Here is a 20,752-nt window from a genome sequence, read left to right as displayed (position 1 = left end):
CATGGTTAAGAAGATACTTTTATGTTTTTGACAGACATTGAGTGCAAACAAATATGGAAAGGTATAACAATACAAAATCTTACACAACTAGAATATCACATAAAATTGTTGTCTCCTTATTACAGAAATAATGTTGTAGCTCTAGAGCAGAGGTTCCTAACCTGAGGTCCATGGACCCCTTGCTTTAATGATATTGGTCCATGGCATTAAAATGGTTGGGAACCCCTGCTCTAGAGAGTCTCAGTGTATTGGAAATCTACAATGAAACCCTGATATTCAGAAGAGAAGAAGCAGGGATCTGTTGCTCAATTAGCTTCATGTTAGACATTGGTCAAATGCTGGGATCCATTATTAACAAAGTGATTACAGAAATCTTCAGTAGCACATTTGGATGAAATAACATTATATAACAAATTTATTCTAATTCTTTGAAGTTGTAACTGTCCAGATAGATGAAAGCAAGGCACTGAAGGGGTATATCGAAAGTATGAAGTAAATTTTCACAATGAAGGTTATTGCACTGTTTAACTACCCAAGGACTTTGAAGGAAATATATTCACAGTGATAGGGGATTAGTTAATGGATAGAAAATAGGGATAAACTGGTTATATTTAGGTTGACAAGGTATGGCAATGGAGAGACTGGGGGATCACTACTTTGACCTCAGCTGTTTACAAATTATTAATGATAAAAATGAAGGATTGAGTTGATGAAGTGTCAACAGGCTAATTTTATTTTTTTGTGTGAGGTCATCTCGATCTCTCTAAGAGCCAACATTTAATTGCATCATACTATTTAAACAATATTATAATGAAGAGCCAATTTTTACTCCAGTAATTACAACTGATTGCTTATTGAGCAGAAGGAAGCCCAGCAACACTTCAATTGTTCAGTCCTTGAAGGAATGGAACTTGAGAATCAAGGTGGAGTTGGTACAGAACTGAATCATTGGGAAAAGAGATTATTAGAGGTAAGATTGAATGAAACTTGTATAAAGCAAGTCTTCATCTCATATGTGGTTGTAGAAGTTGGATTGTGTTGTTCTACAATTGTGCATGTTAGGTGCTTGAATTCCTGTGAATTAATGTCATTTGGAAACATAGAAACAAAGAAAACCTACAGCAAAATGCAGGCCCTTTGGCCCACAATGCTGTGCTGAACATGTACTTACTTTAGAAATCAGGGATTTACCATGTTGTTTACACAGTCAATGATTTTTATTCTGGGGTCCTTCAACACACCAGGAGTCCTGGATGTACACATTCCTGTGCATATCTCTACATCATTTCATGCTCTGAATTTTGGAAATAATACCAGATATAATTTGTCATTTGTTGAGAATAAAGGTATCAGGATAAAGGAATGTAAAGGTTTTTTAACAAGCACATTAAAATAATGATTATTTGGTCATGCTATTGTTTTATTTTCTAGTTCAATGGCATAAGCTTATTATGTTCGACATGAGTAACTGATGAAAATGCACAGTTTTGTGAAGTGTGAATTTGGGACACGTTTTTAAACTTTCATTCCTCTGCTTAAACGCAGAATGTAAAACAGTCTTGGATATCAGTGAAATTTGTAGTTAATAGAAACACTTCTGTTACATCTGTGCGAGAACGTGATCGTAAGCAATGGAAAGGGCTGGAATTTGATTTGGAGTATGTCCCACCTTTTCACAGAAGTTAGTCCTGGATCATAGGGGTTACTTTATTTTTGTGACATCATTAGCAGAGAGGGGAAATATAGAGATGCTGCAAATCAGAAGTAAATATATTTTTTAAAAAATGCTGGGGATGCTTTGCAAGTCAGGCAGCATCTGTGGAGAGAAAAATAGAGTTCATTGGCCTTTCATCAGAAGTCTATTGCTGTGGATTTTAATTCTGTTCTGTAGGTTTTAACAAGAGATTAGCTTTATAAAATAATGCAAGAATGCCCTATGTATGATAACATGAGGTAGTATTTAGATTCCACTTGCTAAATTACCACTAATTTTCATAAAAATGAGGAAGTGCTTAATTATAAAGATCCTTTTTACATCAGTGAGTCCCAACAGGGGTGGTTATGTGCCCTAAGGGGGCATTAGGAGAATTAGAAGTCATCGGGAGGAAGTAAGCAGCACCCTAACTTGAGGCACGAGACCTGACCAACCATTAGTAGAGCAGGCACTTCCAAACTTTACAGTTAGAGACTTATACACTGAAAGCTCAATAGAACAGAAATAGTGGAAAAGAAACTATCTTCTGGAGACCTAACTATGATATACGGATGGAAACTTTTGTTCAAAGTATGACGACAAACCAAGTTATCAGAAGATTGATGCAGATGAAAGCGATAAGGGAGACAATGGAGAAACATTCAAAATGCTAATAAGAGAGAACAGAGAGATTAACGAGAAAGAAACACGTTTCAGAATATTGACACACCGGTTGCTTTGAACCTGAACTGTTTGAAGTTTGACGGACAGGCGCTACCCCAGCAGGGGGATAAAAAGAACAGGTTCGCTAAGGCACGACAGACACCACGAGATAACAAGACCCTGGAAGAGCAGTGTGCCCCCACAAGTCGGTGGGAGTTTGGAGATCTGGTCGCGGGAACCGACCATAGATGCACAGGGTGAAAGGGTACGATCGGCGGGAACCTGGTGTGTGTCCGCCCTTGCCTGGGTGCCGGGTTCACTGCGGACGAACGGTCGTATCCGGAGCGGAGGGGTCACAGTCAGTGACCACAGAAGACATAACAAAGGGTCCGCCCGAGAGCTAACTGCGAAGAACATCAAAGGTCTGTCTGAATCAGATTTGCATATTATCTCTCTCTCCAACGGCACAACAGCGATTACTGCGAACTGTACTAAGCTGAACTGAACTCTGCGTCACTTGAGACTGATCTTTTTACCCCTAGACTGCGATAGAGCTTGGTTGATTCCTATTACCCTTGTTCTGTGTACATGTGTGTTTTATCATTGCTAACCTGTTGCATTTATATCCTTACAATTAGAGTACTGTGTTACTTATTTCTTTACTAAAATTTTATTAGCTTCTGTTAAACCAGACTCCAACTAAGTGGTCCATTTCTGCTGGTTTGGCAACCCAGTTACGGGGTACATAACATAAGTATCCCATGAGCAATCTTAAATTAAGAGTGATTTATTGAATTAGGGAAGCTCCCCTCGTGGTTGCTCTGGTATCACTGTGGACACTGAACAAAAATCAAAATAATTAAAAAATCATTTGTTAGGCTTTTTAGTTATGATGGATCCCATTTCACTCCCCAGAATGAAGCAATGACGGGGTCTCATACACAGAACAGGGTATTCTCCAGATTAACCTTGGCAGCATTAGAGGATACTGGGTAAGTTAAATAATGTGTAAATAAATATTTATATTGTACACTAACTTAGTTGTTTTATAGATAACCTATTCAGTGTTGAAAATACTTTAAACATTAGTGATTGCAAATAAAATTGTGTAAACTTTAGAGAATTTAATTGTCCTTTGAAGCTTTTATTGCCTGTCTGCAATTGACAAAGACGTGGTTTCCAAGTATTGGGTAATACATCAGGTTTTCGGTTAGAGAGATAACAAAAACAGTTGCAAAAAATGTCTCGGATATGCCTTGAGTATATGTGCTGAAAATTTATTGCACTTTTTTTGAAAAAATATTCAGTACTGACCATATCGGTTCTAACTGAAAATTAGGAAATAAAATGCAATTTAACTCATTCTGAAATGTATAAATCTGCAATTTCATAACCTTTATGAATTATTGAGAGTTTTGAACAACTTTTTTATCACTTCTGAATTCAAGACAGTGATTGTCTTGTAATCTCTTGTCTGGAATTTGAGTGGCACAGTGATGTTCTCAGTGAATGATAAATGGAAGGCAACTGCCTTGTATCTGCTTGGGTGAGTTTACAGAGTTCATTCCTCCAAATAAATGAATTTATTTTAATATCAAGAGAGCATGGTTTGCAACTGTCATTTTCTCATCGTGATCTAGAATTTACATTCTCAAAATATTCAAAATCGGATGGCTTTAACACATTAACTTTCTCAATATTGACTTGAACTGTCTTAATGTCAAGGGATTTTGTGAAGCAGGATTTATTTATTTTGGCGTGTGCATGCTGCGTCCGCGATGATGTCTTTTTCATGGCTTTTTTTTTACAAGGCGCGGATTGAGAGAGGGACTGTGTGGAGCGCCACTCCTCACACAGACATTTCACAGTATTTTTCCCTTTATTTTACGGTCAAGTTGCAATCACGACACTCAACCCGGCACGGATGGAAAGCGTACTCGGGAGTGGACCCGACTGGTTTCAAACCCGGGAACCTCTGCTCCCGGGTCCAGCGCCAATGTCATTGTGTCACCAGCCGGCCCGTGAAGCAGGATTTAAGCGTGTCCAAAGAAATTTTCTGAAGCAGTATGTAGATGGCCCTACTAGGGAGGGGCTACATCTTCGGAAATGAGTTCAAAGTACATTTATTATCAAAATATGTATGCTATATAGAACCTTACAGGCAGCCACAAAACAAAGAAACACCAAAGAACCCATTTAAAAAGAACGTCAGACATCTATTGTGCAGAGAGGAAAAAAAGTGTGCAAACAATAAAAGTAAGCAAATAACATTCAGAAGTAAAGTTCAGAAAAGTGAGTTCACAGACATGATCGGTAGCTCGTTAGTTGCAGGCCACAGCCTCTGTTCAGCGCAGAGATGAGTAAGCCTTGTGGAGCAGCGAGATGAACTGACCTGTCTTTTGCTGCAGCCCCAACACCCTGACCTTTCCTGGTGCTTAAAATCGTCCGAAGCTCAGGTCATTCTCACTCTCGAGCCGAGGCCCTCTGCCTTGATTAGGCCTGTAGGCGACCTTTCCAATTTAGCCTGGTGCTTAAATTGATCAAATCTCAGGTCTTTCCTTGCTCTTGGGCCTGTGCTCCACCTCAAATCTGCCTCGACTCGGTTCTACCAAATCGAATCACTCCCTGGTCCATTTTAGCAATAGTCAGACATTATCTCATTCATCACATTCGTGCCTGGGCCAAGCCACCTCAGTGTAGCTGGTACCTGTCATGTTGCAACCATCCTGCTCCTTTGCAACTTCAGTCCACACTGTAAAAACTACAAGTTGTACAGGTGGTTCAAAAGCTCAACTCTGAAAGGGAAGTCATACGCTATTGACTGCAGTGATCGTTTGCTAGAAAAAGTATGATAAAGTATAAGTATTTTATTATAAAGTATAAGTAGTAAGTGTATTAGTAATATAGTTAATGAGGACGAGCAAGTAACTGATCTGTCGGTGGGAGTACACTTGGGGACCAGTGACCATAATTCTAGTAAAGATGTGAAGATGTTCCACAAGTTGAAGTTCTCAATTGGGGGACATTTGATGTTACATTATAAAGACTCCACACACAATATCCTGGAGGGGCTCCCCAGGCGAGGCAGCAGCTAAGGAAAAGAATGGGAAGGTGGTGGGAGGGGAGGAAGAGGTATAAGGTGATAGGTGAAGCAGGGAGAGGGGGGGAGGGGGTGAAGTAAAGAGCTGCGAAGTCAATTGGTAAAAGGGTTAAAGGGTTGGAGGGGGTGGAAGTCTAATAGGGGAGGGTAGAAGACCATGGAAGAAAGGGGAGGAGGAGCAGTACAGGGGGGTGTGATGGGCAAGTAAAGAAAAAGATGAAAGATGAAAATGAGAATAGGGAATGGTGAAGGAGGGGAGGAATTGGGCAATTACTGGAAGTTCAAGAATTTGGTGTTCATGCCATCAGGTTGGAGGCTCCCCAGACGGAATATAAGGTGTTGCTCCTCCAATCTGACTGTGCCTCGTCGTGGCAGTACAAAGGCTGATGGGAGAGGCTGTTAGCATGCATTCTTAACAGGGAGAATGTACAAAGGATACTGGAATTGAACTCTGAACTGCACCAGTGCCCTGAGTGGTAATAGCATTGCGCTGATTGCTGTGCTTTCATGCTGCCCAAGTGTCTGTGTCAGCTTGGCAGGTATTAATATGTAGCATGCTCCCAACCATTGAACACATCTGCATGAAACACTAGCAGGAAAGTAGCATCCATTGTCAGGACCCCTCACCAACCAGGACATGCTCTCTTCTCACTGCTGCCATCAGGAAGGAGGTACAAGAGCCTTGGGACTCGCACCACCAGGTTCAGGAACAGTTATTACCCCTCAATCATCAGGCTCTAGAACCAGATAGCTTCACTCAACTTCACTTGCTCCATCATTCAGAAGGTCCCACGTCCAATAGACTCACTTTAAAGGATTCTCGTCTCATGTTCTGGATATTTGTTGACTATAATTTCTTTTTGAATATGCACAGTTTGTTGTCATCTGCACACTGGTGGAGTGCTCTGTTGGTGCGGTCTTTCACTGATTCAGTTATGGTTATTATTCCATAGATTTTTTGAGGAGTCTCACAACAGAACAAATCTCAGGGCTATATATGGTAACATATATGTACTTCGATAGTAAGTTTACTTTGAACTTTGGCCTTGCATCTTCAAATTAACTTTGTCTTTGCTCCAAATACTCCAAAAAAGACATTGAATGAGGAGGACTGTAATCTGTGCATGCTAATCTTGACTATTTTAAATTGACTTAATTCTTAAATGGTATGAAACGTGATTTGTTTCTTCAAATATTCAACAGATCGGAGATAATGTAATTGCTTTTGTTCTTTTTCTCATTCACAAGTTGGTACAAAGCCAATTACAGCATGGCAGACAAATTGGAATGGGGTGAAGGCATGGGCTGTGATTTTGTAATGAATAGCTGCAAGTTGTGGATTGACCAACAACGGAAGAGGTGAGTACTTTGTTGCACATTGAAGTACCTCTAATACACAGCAGTTGGAGGAGGGCATATTGAAGGATCAGTGCTTGGGATGATAGTCAGCATTGTTTGGATATTGCCATGCTTAACTTCAGTGTTGTTAATATTTGTTTTTTATATTTTGTTACAATTTGAGTGAACTACTTTGTAGTATTTATCTATATGGTAGCATAGTGGTGAGCACAGCGTATTACAATACAGGCGACCCAGGTTTAATTCCTGCCTGTTGTCTGTAAGGACTTTATACGTTCTCCCCATAACTGTGTGGGTTTCCCCAGGTGCTCCGGTTTCCTCCCACAGTCCAAATACATACCAGTTGGTAGGTTAATTGGCCCTTGTAAATTTCCCGTGATTAAGCCAGGATTAAAAGGGGGGAACTGCTGTGTAGTGTGGCTCAAAGGGCCAGAAGGGCATATTAGACCAGAAGACATTCCGTGCTGTATCCCAATAAATAAATAAATACATATCCTGTATATTCCACCTCTTGCATTGTTTAGGCAGAACTATTCAAGATTTAAAACTTAACCACAAGAATTTCTACATTTGCTGGAAATCCAAAGTAAAGAGGAACTCAGCAGGTCAGGCAGTGGAATAAACAGTCTACATTTCGGGTGGAGACAGGAAGAGGAGTGAAGCCAGTAAGAGAAAGTGGGGGGAGAGAAGGGAGAACAAGCTGGCAGATGATAGATGCAATTAGGTGAGGTGGAAGATGGGTGGGTTGGGAATGATGTAAGAAGCTGGGAGTTTTGAAACTTTGGGTAAATTAGTAAAAGATGCTTACAAGCTGCAAACAAAGTGAAACAAAGTGGATTTCTAATCTGTCACACAATACATTTCTGAAAACTTCTGGGATCCTTGTATGTTATGTTTATCATATTTAAATTTGTCTTTTTCTGTTTAATAAAACCATTTTATGCATATGTTAGCACTTGCAATGTAAATTTGCAGATTTTTTACTATTCAGTTTTGCTCCTTATTAAAGATTTTGGTTCAGACTACAATCAGAAAAGGAGCAAGTTTGCTGTAATTCCAGTCAAAATTATTTGTAGTGGAATGTTTTTCCTGTACTTGAAATGATTTGAAAGCTACCAGACAAATGTGTGAGTTGTTTATTACTGACCATTTTACCATGATGATTGTTTCATTATTCAGGAATAAGAATGTAACTCCATATTGTGACACACCGAGGACATCGCCTTTACGGTTGATGTGCCGACAGGACCAAAGGGCTGTGGCAGTTTGTAATTTAGAGAAGTACCCAGTTCCTGTGCCAAAAGAATACCAGGTACTATGGATCATTTTACCATCCCTTAAAGCTTTCAAAAAGCACTACTATAATGATAACTCTTCCTGCTTCCATAGCTGAAATTAGCTTGTATCTTTAACTTAGTATGTATTGGGTGTAAATTACAAAAATCACTTTTTAATTTTTATTTTGCCAAATAGAAATATTTGTGGAGTATACTTAAGTAATGGTAGATTAAAAAATGTCTTCCAATCAATCATTTTCTGTTGGCATCCAGAAAAATTTTCAGTCCTTTCATGTGACTCTTATTAGACTCTTGAGCTACTTCTATTCATCACAGCTACAAGTAGTTTGTATGATCATTTTCTTTCCTGACCTCTTCTCAATATGCCTGTTAATGACAATAAATATAAATATGAAGTGGTATAATATCATTGGTTCAAGTGTCCGAAAACAGCTTGACTGTAAATGTTGAAGCAAAAACAAGCCAGCAACGTTGCTATCTAGGCAGTTTGAATCACTAGAAAACAAGTATCTTCACAAGCACCATATATTTTCATGTTTTGACCTCGTGTCAAAATATGGACAAATTTACTCTGCCACAAGTCTCCACTCAATTATTGGCAAAGTGATGAAAGGGTATTACAAGTAAACACTGCTCATCAGTATTGGTTCTGCAAGGACCATTCAGACCCTGACCCTGACCTCAGTACAACTTTGGTTCAATATTGACTAAAAGAAGAGAATTATAGAGGCGATGATCGTGTAAAATTGTTAGTTAATCAAAGAACCAAAAATAAAACATGGGAAAGCTCTCTACGAGCTGGAATCATACTGTATCCAAAGGAAAATTAATTGTAGCGGTTAGCGCGACACTATTACAAGTTGGGGTGTTCTGGAGTTCAGAGTTCAATTCTGGCGCCATTCTGTAGGGAATCTCTGTACGTCCTCTCCACGGAATGTGTGAGTTTTGTACGTGTGCTCGATTTCCTCCCATAGTCCAAAAACATAGCAGGTGCGTTAATTGGTCATTGTAAATTGTCTTCTGATTAGGCTAGAGTTAATCGGGATTGTGGGTTTGTTGGGGCAGCACAGCTCAAAGGGCCAGAAGGGCCTATTCTGTGCTGTGTCAATTAATTAATAAATAAATAAATTAAATAAATTCAAAGATTCAAAGCACATTTATTATCAAAGTATGTATGCAGTATACAATCCTGAGATTCATCTTCCCCTCAGCCAGGCACGAAACAAAGAAAAACTATGGAACCTGTATAAAGAAAAACATCAACCTCTGCTTGCATGCAAAAAAAAACAGCGCAAACAGCAACAAAAAAGAGCAAAAAACACAGAAGGTAAAACACAAAATTGAGAGTCCAGACATGTTTCACTTCAGCTCAGTTCATTATCTACAGACCACACCAAATTAAAATCACCCAAAACAGCTACAAAGAAGGAATGATCAGAAACTAGAAACATATGCTATGAAATACAGAATCTAATCCACAAATTGTGTGGATTAAACCTTGTTCCAGCCAGCACCTTCCTCTGGGAGAGAGAGAGACTGTCACGCGCAGACACCTTCCTCTGGCAGTAGTGAGCGAGAGGCTGGTAGATGACGCTGAACGTCTGCTCGCCTTCTGCAATCACCTCGATGATTTCAATCTTGCCTGGTGCTTTAATCGGTGAGATCAGTGATAAATGCAGCCTCGTGGAACCCTCTTGGAGACAGCAAAGCACCACATCACTTAGTTGGCCCAAAACATGCCACCAAAATGTAGATCACAGGCTCCAACAGTAGTAAAACCACATTCGAAAGAACAACAAGATATAAAAGAAGCAGCTTCATGAACCGTCTGGAGGATGTTGCCTTGACAGCATTACTCGCTGGTGCTATCTTCTCCGGAAACAGATAATTGAGTCAGTCAACTGAACTCCCAGACATGGTGCTAAAGGTCCTGAATCCACATTACCTTCGTCTGCCTCATTAATGACTTATCAACATTGATGTAGTTGGTAACACTCTTAACTCAGAAAGTTATGGACAGAGGTCCCACTTTAAAAACTTTAGTATTCCCATGCATTCCAGGGGCAGGGCTGAGTAGTATTATAAGTGCACTAATATTTCAGTGTTGAACTACATTTCTGGAGCAGCAGATTTTTGGATGAGATATTAAACTGATGTTTGCTCTCTCAGAAGGATGTGAATGCTCCCATGACATTTATGCTATTTCAAAGCAGAACAGAAAATTTATTCCTGGTGACCTGAACAGAATCTAACCCTAAAATGGCAATTTGATTTATTTTTCCTTACAAACAGATTAACTAACCATTTTCATAATAAATAATGACATAATATTTATAGGAACTATTTTTGCAAAAATTGGCTGTCTTTTTCACTTCATTACATTACAAAACTGCCTTCTAAAATGATTCATTGCAAAGTCCCTTGGGATGTCATGAAAGCCAAAATGGAAACTAAATATTTCTGTGTTGATAAGTTCAAAGTGGGCTGTACACTGAAGATGGCCAGCATTTATTTTTCTTCTCAGTTCCTCGGATAATGAAGCAGTCTGTAGTTATAATTACAGTGGCATGCAAAAGTTTGGCACCCCGGTCAAAATTTCTGTTACTGTGAATCATTAGGTGAGTAGAAGATGAACTGATCTCCAAAGATCATAAAGATGAAACATTCTTTTCAACATTTTAAGCAAGATTAATGTATCATTTTTGTTTTGTACAATTTTAGAGTGGGGGAAAAAAAAGGAAAGGAGCACCATGCAAAAGTTTGGGCACCCCAAGAGATTTGAGCTCTCAGATAACTTTTACCAAGGTCTCAGACCTTAATTAGCTTGTTAGGGCTATGGCTTGTTCACAGTAATCGTTCAGAAAGGCCAGGTGATGCAGATTTCAAAGCTTAATAAATACCCTGACTCCTCAAACCTTGTCCCAACAATCAGCAGCCGTGGGCTCCTCTAAGCAGCTGCCTAGCATTCTGAAAGTTAAAATAAATGATGCCCACAAAGCTGGAGAAGGCTAGAAGAAGATAGCAAAGCGTTTCCAGGTAGCCGTCTCTTCAGTTTGTAATGTAATTAAGAAATGGTAGTTAATAGGAACAGTGGAGGTCAAATTGAGGTCTAGAAGACCAAGAAAACCTTCTGAGAGAATTGCTCGTAGGATTGCTAGAAAGGCAAATCAAAACCCCGTTTGACTGCAAAAGACCTTCAGGAAGATTTAGCAGACTCTGGAGTGGTGGTGCACTGTTCTACTGTGCAGCGACACAGGCATAAGTATGACCTTCATGGAAGAGTCATCAGAAGAAAACCTTTCCTGTGTCCTCACCACAAAATTCAGCGTCAGAAGTTTGCAAAGGAACATCTAAACAAGCCTGATGCATTTTGGAAACAAGTCCCATGGACTGATGAAATTAAAATAGAACTTTTTGGCCACAATGAGCAAAGGTATGGTTGGAGAAAAAAGGGTGCAGAATTTCATGAAAAGAACACCTCTCCAACTGTTAAGCACGGAGGTGGATTGATCATGATCTGGGCTTATGTTGCAGCCAGTGGCACGGGGAACATTTCACTGGTAGAGGGAAGAATGAACTCAATTAAATACCAGCAAATTCTGGAAGCAAATATCACACCGTCTGTAAAAAAGCCGAAGATGAAAAGGGGATGGCTTCTACAACAGGATAATGATCCTAAATACACCTCAAAATCTACAATGGACTACTTCAAGAGGCGCAAGCTGAAGGTTTTGCCATGGCCCTTACAGTCCCCCGACCTAAACATCATCAAAAATCTGTGGATAGACCTCAAAAGAGCAGTGCATGCAAGAATCTCTCGGAACTAGAAGCCTTTTGCAAGGAAAAATGGGCGAAAATCCCCTAAACTAGAATTGAGAGACTCTTAGCTGGCTACAGAAAGCGTTTACAAGCTGTGATACTTGCCAAAGGGAGTGTTACTAAGTACTGACCATGCAGGGTGTCCAAACTTTTGCTTCGGACCCTTTTCCTTTCCTGTTATTTTGAAACTGTAAAAGAAGAAAATGAAAAAGTAATCTTGCTTAAAATATTAAAGAAATGTGTCATCTTTAACTTTATGCCTTTTGGAAATCAGGTCATCTTTTACTCAGCTATTTACAGTAACAGAAATTTTCACCAGGGCTGCCCAAACTTTTGCATGCCACTGTATATTTAAAGTGGAGGTTGATAGGTTCCTGATTGGTAAGGGCATCAAATATTACAGAGAGAGGGCAGGAGAATGGGACTGAGAGGGTTAATGGAATGTTGGACCAGTTGTGATGGACCGAATGGCCTAATTCTGCCCTTATGTTCTTGCTGTTCATCACACCCTTATGTTCTTACTGGTCATCTTTTACTCGCTTAGCTATTCACTGTAACAGAAATTTTGACCAAGGGTGCCCAAACTTTTGCATGCCACTGTTATATCAAGTCAAGTTTATTGTCATTTAACTACATACATGTACACCATCAAATGAAACAATGTTTCTCCAAACCAGGGTGTAAAGCACATAACACACATATAACATAAAATAACTGTAGAAATTAAGAATTAAATCTATAAATGAATTGCACATAAATAAACAAAGTGCATAAATTAAATATTGTAGGGTACAGTACAGTAGCAGTAGAGAGTTTAGAAGCCTAATGGCCTGAGAGAAGAAACTGTTTCCCTTCCTGACTGTTCTTGTCTTTATGCATCGGAGTCTCCTGTGATGGTAGAAAGTTAAAGAGGATGCTGGATGGACGGGTGGGATCCTTGATAGTACTAAGGGCTCTGCGTACGCAGAACTCCTGATAAATGTCCCCAGTGGATGGTAGAGAGACCCCTATGATCCTCTTGGCTATTCTTAGACTTGTAGGGAACTCCGGTCTGATGCTTGGCTGCTCCCATACCAGATGGGGATGTAGCTTGTCAGGACACTCAATGGTGCTCCTATAAAATTCAGTTAGGATGGAGGAGAAGCTTCAGTCGCCTCTACCTCCTTCAGGAAGTGGAGGCACTGCTGAGCTTTCTTATTCAGGAGGTGATGCTGAGGGACCAGGTGAGGTCACATGTAGCAAATATTGCTGCCAAACAAATGCCATCAATGCAGAATAAACTTAACAGTTCCCTGCTCGCATTCAAAGGCATTATGATTACCAAAGCACCCCACTACATTCTGGTGTGGGGAGGGAACATCACTGTTGACCAGAAACCTACCTGGACCAGCCATTTGATTACTGTGCCTACAAGAACAAACCAGAAGTGAAGTTGTTCAACCATCCAGCAGGCATGTCTGGGATACAATATAATATTCTTCTTGCCTAGATAATAGCTCAGTTCTTATTCAGAGCAATCTGAAGCCTAATTTTAAAATGTGCTCTTTCAAAAGTTAGGTGGATTTGAAACACTGTTATGGCAGAATATTGACTTGTATTTTTTACTCATCCTCTGAGGAACAAACCTCTTTTCCTCTAAAAGCAATACGACATTTTGTTACACTTCACAACATTTGGACTCAACATGTGAGTTTAACAAGTTTGGACCATAACCACTGCACATATTTCTTCAGACAGTGGCACAAGTAATGATTCTTCTGTTGCTACTTACTGCTTCTTGACATCATCTCAATGTTCTTGTCCAACTATACATTTCCTTGGGTTTGCAAGATTATCTCATTTACCATTCTTTCATTTCTATCTTTATGCATATCTAACCTTGATTCTTTCCACTCCTTTATTGTATCTGTATTTGCTACTGTAAATCTAGAATCTTAACTAAAACACAAACTCTGCCTCTTTTTCCACTCTTGTCTGCAATTTAGGACATTTTTTTAAAAAAATCTCTTCCAGTTCTCTCAAAGATTATTTGACCTGAAGCATTTGACCTGTTTCTCTTTCTACTACACTGTTAAATCAGCTGGGTGCTTCAACACTGTTGTCTTCTATTCCATATTTTCATACTTGCAGTTTTTAAATTTTGTTTTGTCATCTGCAGTATTTCACCTTCAGTATAACCAGTCTAGCTTTATATATTTGTTCCATCATGAAAGCAACTTATCATGATTTGTACTAAAGGTATATATTTGCTTTCTTGAAGTATTTTGACCATCTTGATGGTATACCGGAGAAAGAATTGCGGTACTATGGTGGATCAGTGGAGATAGCTGATTACTGTCCTTTCACCCAAGAATTCAGCTGGTACATAAGTGGGAAATTCCAACGTGGTTCTGATTGCAGGATTTCTCAAAATCAGCCAGGTTAGTTATTAGAATTCATCCAGTAATCATTGATCCATAGATTATTGTAATATTTTTTGTCAGGCTGCAATATTTTGGATGTATGCTGAGATGTGGAATCAGTTTTTTCAATATAGATTAGAGCTCTACATCATAGAAACAGGCCCTTGGGCCTATCTAGGCTGTGCCAGCCTGGTCTTCTGCCTAGTCCCATGTACCTGCACCCAGACCATAGCCCTCCATACCCATCTCATCCATGTACTTATACACACTTCACTTCAATGTTACAATTGAACTCTCATTTACCATTTCCGCCGGCAGTACGTTCCACGTTTACAGCATCTCTGAGTGAAGAAGTTCCCCTTCAGATCCCCCCTTAAATGTTTCAATTTTCCCCCTAATCCTATGTCCTGTAGTCACCTAGCCCAAAGGGAGAAAGCCTGAATGCATTCACTCTCTACCGTTATAATTCCATATACCTCTACAAGATCGCCCTAATTTTCCCACACTCCAGAGAGTAAAGTCTGAATCTATTCAATTTTACCCAAATTTGCACTCTTTCAAGCTTATTGATAACTTTCTTGTTGGTTGGTGGCTAGGACTGCACACAATACTCGAAATTAGGCTTCAACAAGGTCTTCAACATAACATCCCAACTTCTGTTACTCAATATGCTAATTTTTGAAGACTGTGCACAAGGGATGAAATGATTTTGATAAAATAACCAACACTGTACATCTGTGTATTCAGAATTTTACCATGGCCATGAACACTAGTTTTTACCTACGTCAGTATAATGCATTCAGCAGGATAGCTTCATGGTATTTTGAATTTGCTGCTGCTTGTTCAAATGTGTAAGAAATAATGTTTTTCCTTTACAAGAACATTTATTTCATTTTAATCGATCAGATACTGACCTTTTTTCACTTTCATTCTGATCTTAAGCAACTAATTGGAACCTCTTTTTTAAAAATTTGTTGTTATGGTTGTTCACTCTATTAAAAGGGGAAAAGTCTCAACATACTGAGTTATATTGCCCAGTTATGTCATGGCAAAGGCCAGTTGAAGGGTCTTGACCCAGAATGTCAACTGTCCATTTCCCTTGGAACTTCCCAATGGCCAAACATTATAATTCCAACCCATTCTGACATGTCAGTCCATGGCCGCCTCCTATTTCTAGATAAGGCCACTCTCAGGGTGAGAACAACACTGGGTAACCTCCAACCTAATGGCATGAATATCGATTTCTCCTTCTGGTAAAAAAAAAATTCCTCCCCCTCCCCTCTTTGCTTTCTTGCCTCTTCTCACCTGTATATCACCTCTCCATATCCCCATCTCCTTCCCTTTCTCCTATTGTCCACTCTCCTCTCCTATCGGATTCATTCTTCTCCAGCCTTTTACCTTTCCCACCCACCTGGCTTCACCTATCACCTTCGAGCTATCCTCCTACCGCTACCTCCACCTTTTTTTCTGGTGTCTTCCCCCTTCCTCTCCAGTCCTAAAGAAGGGTCTCTGCCCGAAACGTCGGCTGTTCATTGATTTCCATAGATACTGCCTGACCTGCCTGAGTTCTTCCAGCATTTTGTGAGTGTTCCCTCAACAGCTGTTGCCTGACCCACCAAGTTCCTTCACCAATTTGCTTGTTGCCATGTTATGGCAAATGAGGCCCAAGATTATTCTGGGAAATGTGTCTGGAAGATTGAACAATTGATGTTGTTGCATAAATGTCATAAAGAAACATTTTTGAAGAGTAATCAAATGTAAATAGGAGAGAAATCCATTCACTAATTGTGTATTGTATTTATCTATTGAACCAAACTAACTGAGTTACATTTTGCTCCAAAAGCTGATGTGAGTTGTTAAATAGAAGATGAATTTAAACAGAATATCTTTCACTATCAGCTTATTTTATATCTTATTATGAATTTGTAACCTTATTATCTGTATTGACATAAAAATGTTATTGGTGCTGCATTTCAGAGCCTTCTCGTAACTATGGAGCTGAGGAATACGGACCAGACTCCGTCTGCCTAATCCAGCAATCTTATTTTGTTATGCAACAGTGCAACAAGATGCCAAGATCTCCAGACTGGGGGAGTGGGTGCTATCGGGTGAGTTAAGGCATCCATATCTAATTCTCAATTAGCAATCATACAATTGTACATTATTGTAATATCACTTAAATGAAGATGCCTAGTGTGTATGTTCTTGTAAAATATTCCTTCAAAGATATAGTGGCCTTCAAAACCCAAAAGAAGTGCGCATTGGTTGACAAAATAGTGCAAACTTGGCTAAAGGATGGCTGCCATTGGGAGCCGAACATCCAAGGATATATGGTGTATTGGAAAGATAGGTTAGTTGGCAGAGGGGGTGGTGTGGCCCTGTGTATGAGAAATAATATTAAATCATTAGGAAGTGATGACATAGGATCAGAAGGTGTAGAGTCTCTATAGGTTGAGTTAAGAAATGGCAAAGGTAAAAGGGCCCTAATGGCAGTTGTATACAGCCCTCCAAATAGCAGCTGGGATGTGGATTACATATTCCAGCAGGAGATAGAAAAGGTGGGTCAGAAGATCAATGTCATGAAAATTGTTGGGGATTTTAACATGAAAGTGGATTGGGAAAACCAGGCCAGTACTGGACCTTGAGAGAGAATTTGTAGAATGTCTAAGGGATGTCTTTTTAGTACAGCTTGTTGTTGAGTCCACTAAGGGATTGGCTTTGCTGGATTGGGTATTGTACAATGATCTGGAGTTGATAAGAGAGCTTAAGGTTTAGGAACCCTGAGGGAACAGTGATCACAATATGATCGAGTTCACTTTGAATTTTGGGAAGGAGAAACTAAAATTCAATGTGTCAGTATTTCAGTGGAATAAAGGAAATTACAATGGCATGAGAGGGAAACTGGCCAAAATCAACTGGAAAGGGACACTAGCAGGAAGGACAGCAGAGCAGCAATGGCTGGAATTTCTGCGAAAAATGAGGGAAGTGCAAGACAGATATGCAGTTGGCCCTCCATATCTGCGAGTTCCACATGTGTGAATTCAACCAACTGCGAATCGAGAAAACCCAGCAGTGTTCTTCCAGCACTTGTTGTTCGAGCATGTACAGACTCTTTTTTCTTGTCATTATTTCCTAAACAATGCGGTATAACAACTATTTTACATAGCAGTTACATTGTATTAGGTATTATAAGTAATCTAGAGATGATTTAACGTATACTGGAGGATGTGCGTAGGATATCATGGATTGGGATCGGGAAAAAAACGGAAGTTCTCTTACTAAGCAAGTCGGAGCAGGTACATCCAGTATTATTTAGCGTCAGTTAATCAAACGTTTGTCTTAGTATATAGTATATATACATCGGTGGTGCGCAAGTGGAGCAGGTCAAAAGCTTTAAGTTCCTCGGGGTCAATATGGCAAATGACCTGACTTGGTCCACCCAAGCAGAGTCCACTGCCATGAAGGCCCACCAGCGCCTTTACTTCTTGAGAAAACTAAAGAAATTTGGCCTGTCCCCTAAAACCCTGACTAATTTTTATAGATGCACAGTAGAAAGCATTCTTCTAGGGTGCGTCACAACCTGGTATGGAAGTTGTCCTGTCCAAGACCGGAAGAAGCTGCAGAAGATCGTGAACATGGCACAGCACATCACACAAACCAATCTTCCATCTGTGGACTCACTTTACACCGCACGCTGTTGGAGCAGTGCTACCAGGATAATCAAGGACACGACCCACCCAGCCAACATACTTTTCGTCCCTCTTCTCTCCGGGAAAAGGCTCAGGAGCTTGAAGACTTGTACGGCCAGATCTGGGAACAGCTTCTTTCCAACTGTGGTAAGACTGCTGAACGGATCCTGACCCGGATCTGGGCTTTACCCTCCAAATATCCGGACCTGCCTCTTGGTTTTTTTGCACTACCTTACTTTCCATTTTTCTATTTTCTATTTATGATTTATAATTTAAATTTTTAATATTTACTATCGATTTGTAATCCAGGGAGCGGGAAGCGCAGAATCAAATGTCGCTGTGATGATTGTATGTTCTAGTATCAATTGTTTGGCGACAATAAAGTATAAGTATAAAGTATATATTTTACCTTTCTATGCGTATAAAACACTTAAGAAATGTATGTTTCAGCACCAGGCTCAGGAACTTACGTTCCTGAGTTTGATCCAGTGACAGACGCTCCCGAGTGCGCTCTCCATCCGTGCCGGGTTGATGTGCAGGATCAAAAACCCAATAATTAAACCACTGCGTTGCTTAGTAATAATTGTAGCTTTCATCAGGGCAGGGCCTTTCTCACTTTATTCTTTAAAATTGTTCCGATCGTTGACCAACTGTAGGCTAACGCCTTTCCAATGACCGATGGTGTTTCACCTCTTTCTGATCACTTTATTATTTCTATTTTATTTTCAGTTGTGATCGTGATTATTTTCATGAACGAAAACACTGCGGATTCAGAGCTCCGATGCCGGGTCCTAATGTCCACTGCACTGAAACAGGTTAAATAAGGCCCGGGGTTCTGCTGGGTCCTAAGGTCCACCGTATTGGACAGCTTGAATAAGGGACTTGAGCATCTGCGTTTTTTGGTATCCGCGAGAGGTCCCAGAACCAATCCCTCGCGGATGAGGAGGGCCGACTGTATTCCAAATAAGAAGAAATTTTCAAATGAAAGGAGGACACTTATCGTGGCTGACAAGTGAAGCCAGAGCCAAAGCAAAAGCAAAAGAAAGGGCATACAAGGAAGCCAGAGCTAGTGGAAAGATAGAGGGATTGGGAAGCTTTTAAAAACTTGCAGAAGGAAACTAAGAAGGTCATTAGGAAGGAAAAGATGAATTATGAAAGGAAGCTGGTGACTAATGTCAAGGAAGATACTAAAAGCTTTTTTAGGTATATAACGGGTAAAAGGGAGTTGAGGGTAGGACTAATAGAAAATGATGCTGGAAATATTGTAATGAGAGACGCAAGAGATGGCAGAGGAACTGAATGCACATTTTGCATCAGTCTTCACAGTGGAAGACGTCTGCAGTATACCGGATATTCAAGAGGGTCAGGGAAATGAGGTATGTGTAGTGAGAATTACAACTGAGAAGGTGCTCAGGAAGCTTAATGTCTGAGGGTGGATAAATCTCCTGGACCTGAAGGAATGCACCCTCAGGTTCTGAAAGAAGTAGCTGGAGAGATTGCGGAGGCATTAATGATGATCTTTCAAGAATCGATAGATTCTGGCATTGTACCAGATGATTGGAAAATTACAAATGTTACTTCGCTATTTAAGAAGGGTGGGAGGCAGCAGAAAGGAAACTATAGACCTGCTAGCCTGACATCAGTGGTTGGGAAGTTGTTGGAATTGATTGTTAGCGATGAGATTATAGAGTACCTGGAGGCACATGACATGATAGCCCAAAGCCAGCATGGTTTCCTGAAAAGAAAATCCTGCTTGACTAAGCTACTGCAATTTTTTGAGGAAATTACAAGCAGGATAGACAAAGATGCAGTAGACGTGGTGTACTCAGATTTTCAGAAGGCCTTTGACAAGATGCCGCATATGAGGCTGCTTATCAAGGTAAGAGCCCATGGAATTACAGGGAAGGTACTAGCATAGGTGGAGCACTGGCTGATTGGCAGAAAACAGAATGGGAATAAAGGGATCCTATTCTGGCTGGCTGCCGGTTACCAGTGGAATTCCACAGGGGTCGGGGTTGGGACTGCTGCTTTTTAGGATGTAGGTCAATGATTTGGACTATGGGATTAATGGATTTGTGGCTAAATTTGCCGATGATACAAAGATAGGTGGAGGAGTGGGTAGTGTTGAGGAAACAGAGAGCTTGCAGAGAGACTTAGATAGTTTAGGGGAATGAGCAAAGAAGTGGCAAATGAAATACAATGTTGGAAAGTGTATGGACATGCACTTTGGTGGAAGAAATAAATTGGCAGACTATTATTTAGATGGGAGAGAACTCAAGATGCAGAGATACAAAGGAACTTGGGAGTCCTTGTGCAGGATACCCTAAAGGTTAACCTCCAGGAGGTGGAGAAGGTGAATGCAATGTTGACATTTATTTCTAGAGGTATAGAATATAAGAGCAGGGATGTGATGTTGAGGCTCTATAAGGCACTCGTGAGACCACACTTGGAGAATTGTATGCAGTTTTGAGTTCCTTATTTCAGAAAGGATATACTGACATTGGAGAGGGTTCAGAGAAGATTCACGGGAATGATTCCAGGAATGAAAGGTTTACTGTATTAGGAACGTCTGGCAGCTCTTGGGCTGTATTCTCTGGAGTTCAGGAGAATGAGGGGGGATCTCATAGAAACATTCTGAATGTTAAAAGGCCTGAACAGATTAGATACAGCAAAGCTATTTCCCATGGTAGGGGATTCTAGGACAAGAGGGCACGACTTCAGGATTGAAG

General features: G+C 40.2%; 1 protein-coding gene across 11 annotated transcripts in view; it reads left to right on the top strand.

The window, feature by feature from the left end:
* lmln (leishmanolysin-like (metallopeptidase M8 family)) overlaps window positions 1–20,752 on the top strand; it is a 60,608-nt gene that overhangs the window by 23,590 nt on the left and 16,266 nt on the right. For 6 of the 11 annotated variants that reach the window (XR_010018474.1, XM_063052430.1, XM_063052434.1 and 3 more), the window contains exons 10-18: window positions 863–970; window positions 3,272–3,348; window positions 6,410–6,478; window positions 6,705–6,815; window positions 7,995–8,127; window positions 14,193–14,352; window positions 16,312–16,442; window positions 17,876–18,170; window positions 18,753–18,838. Coding sequence is in view for 10 of the 11 variants with exons in the window: in XM_063052430.1 (XP_062908500.1) it covers window positions 863–970; window positions 3,272–3,348; window positions 6,410–6,478; window positions 6,705–6,815; window positions 7,995–8,127; window positions 14,193–14,352; window positions 16,312–16,442; window positions 17,876–18,170; window positions 18,753–18,838 (1,170 nt within the window). In the remaining variant the exon portion in view is untranslated. The remainder of the gene's footprint in view (window positions 1–862; window positions 971–3,271; window positions 3,349–6,409; window positions 6,479–6,704; window positions 6,816–7,994; window positions 8,128–14,192; window positions 14,353–16,311; window positions 16,443–17,875; window positions 18,171–18,752; window positions 18,839–20,752) is intronic. The other 5 variants (XM_063052438.1, XM_063052436.1, XM_063052431.1 and 2 more) reach the window with 4 other exon arrangements.

The sequence above is a fragment of the Mobula hypostoma genome, chromosome 6 (genome assembly GCF_963921235.1).
Source record: "Mobula hypostoma chromosome 6, sMobHyp1.1, whole genome shotgun sequence".
In the NCBI taxonomy this organism is placed as follows: domain Eukaryota; kingdom Metazoa; phylum Chordata; class Chondrichthyes; order Myliobatiformes; family Myliobatidae; genus Mobula; species Mobula hypostoma.
This window is presented reverse-complemented; position numbering and strand designations above follow the sequence as displayed.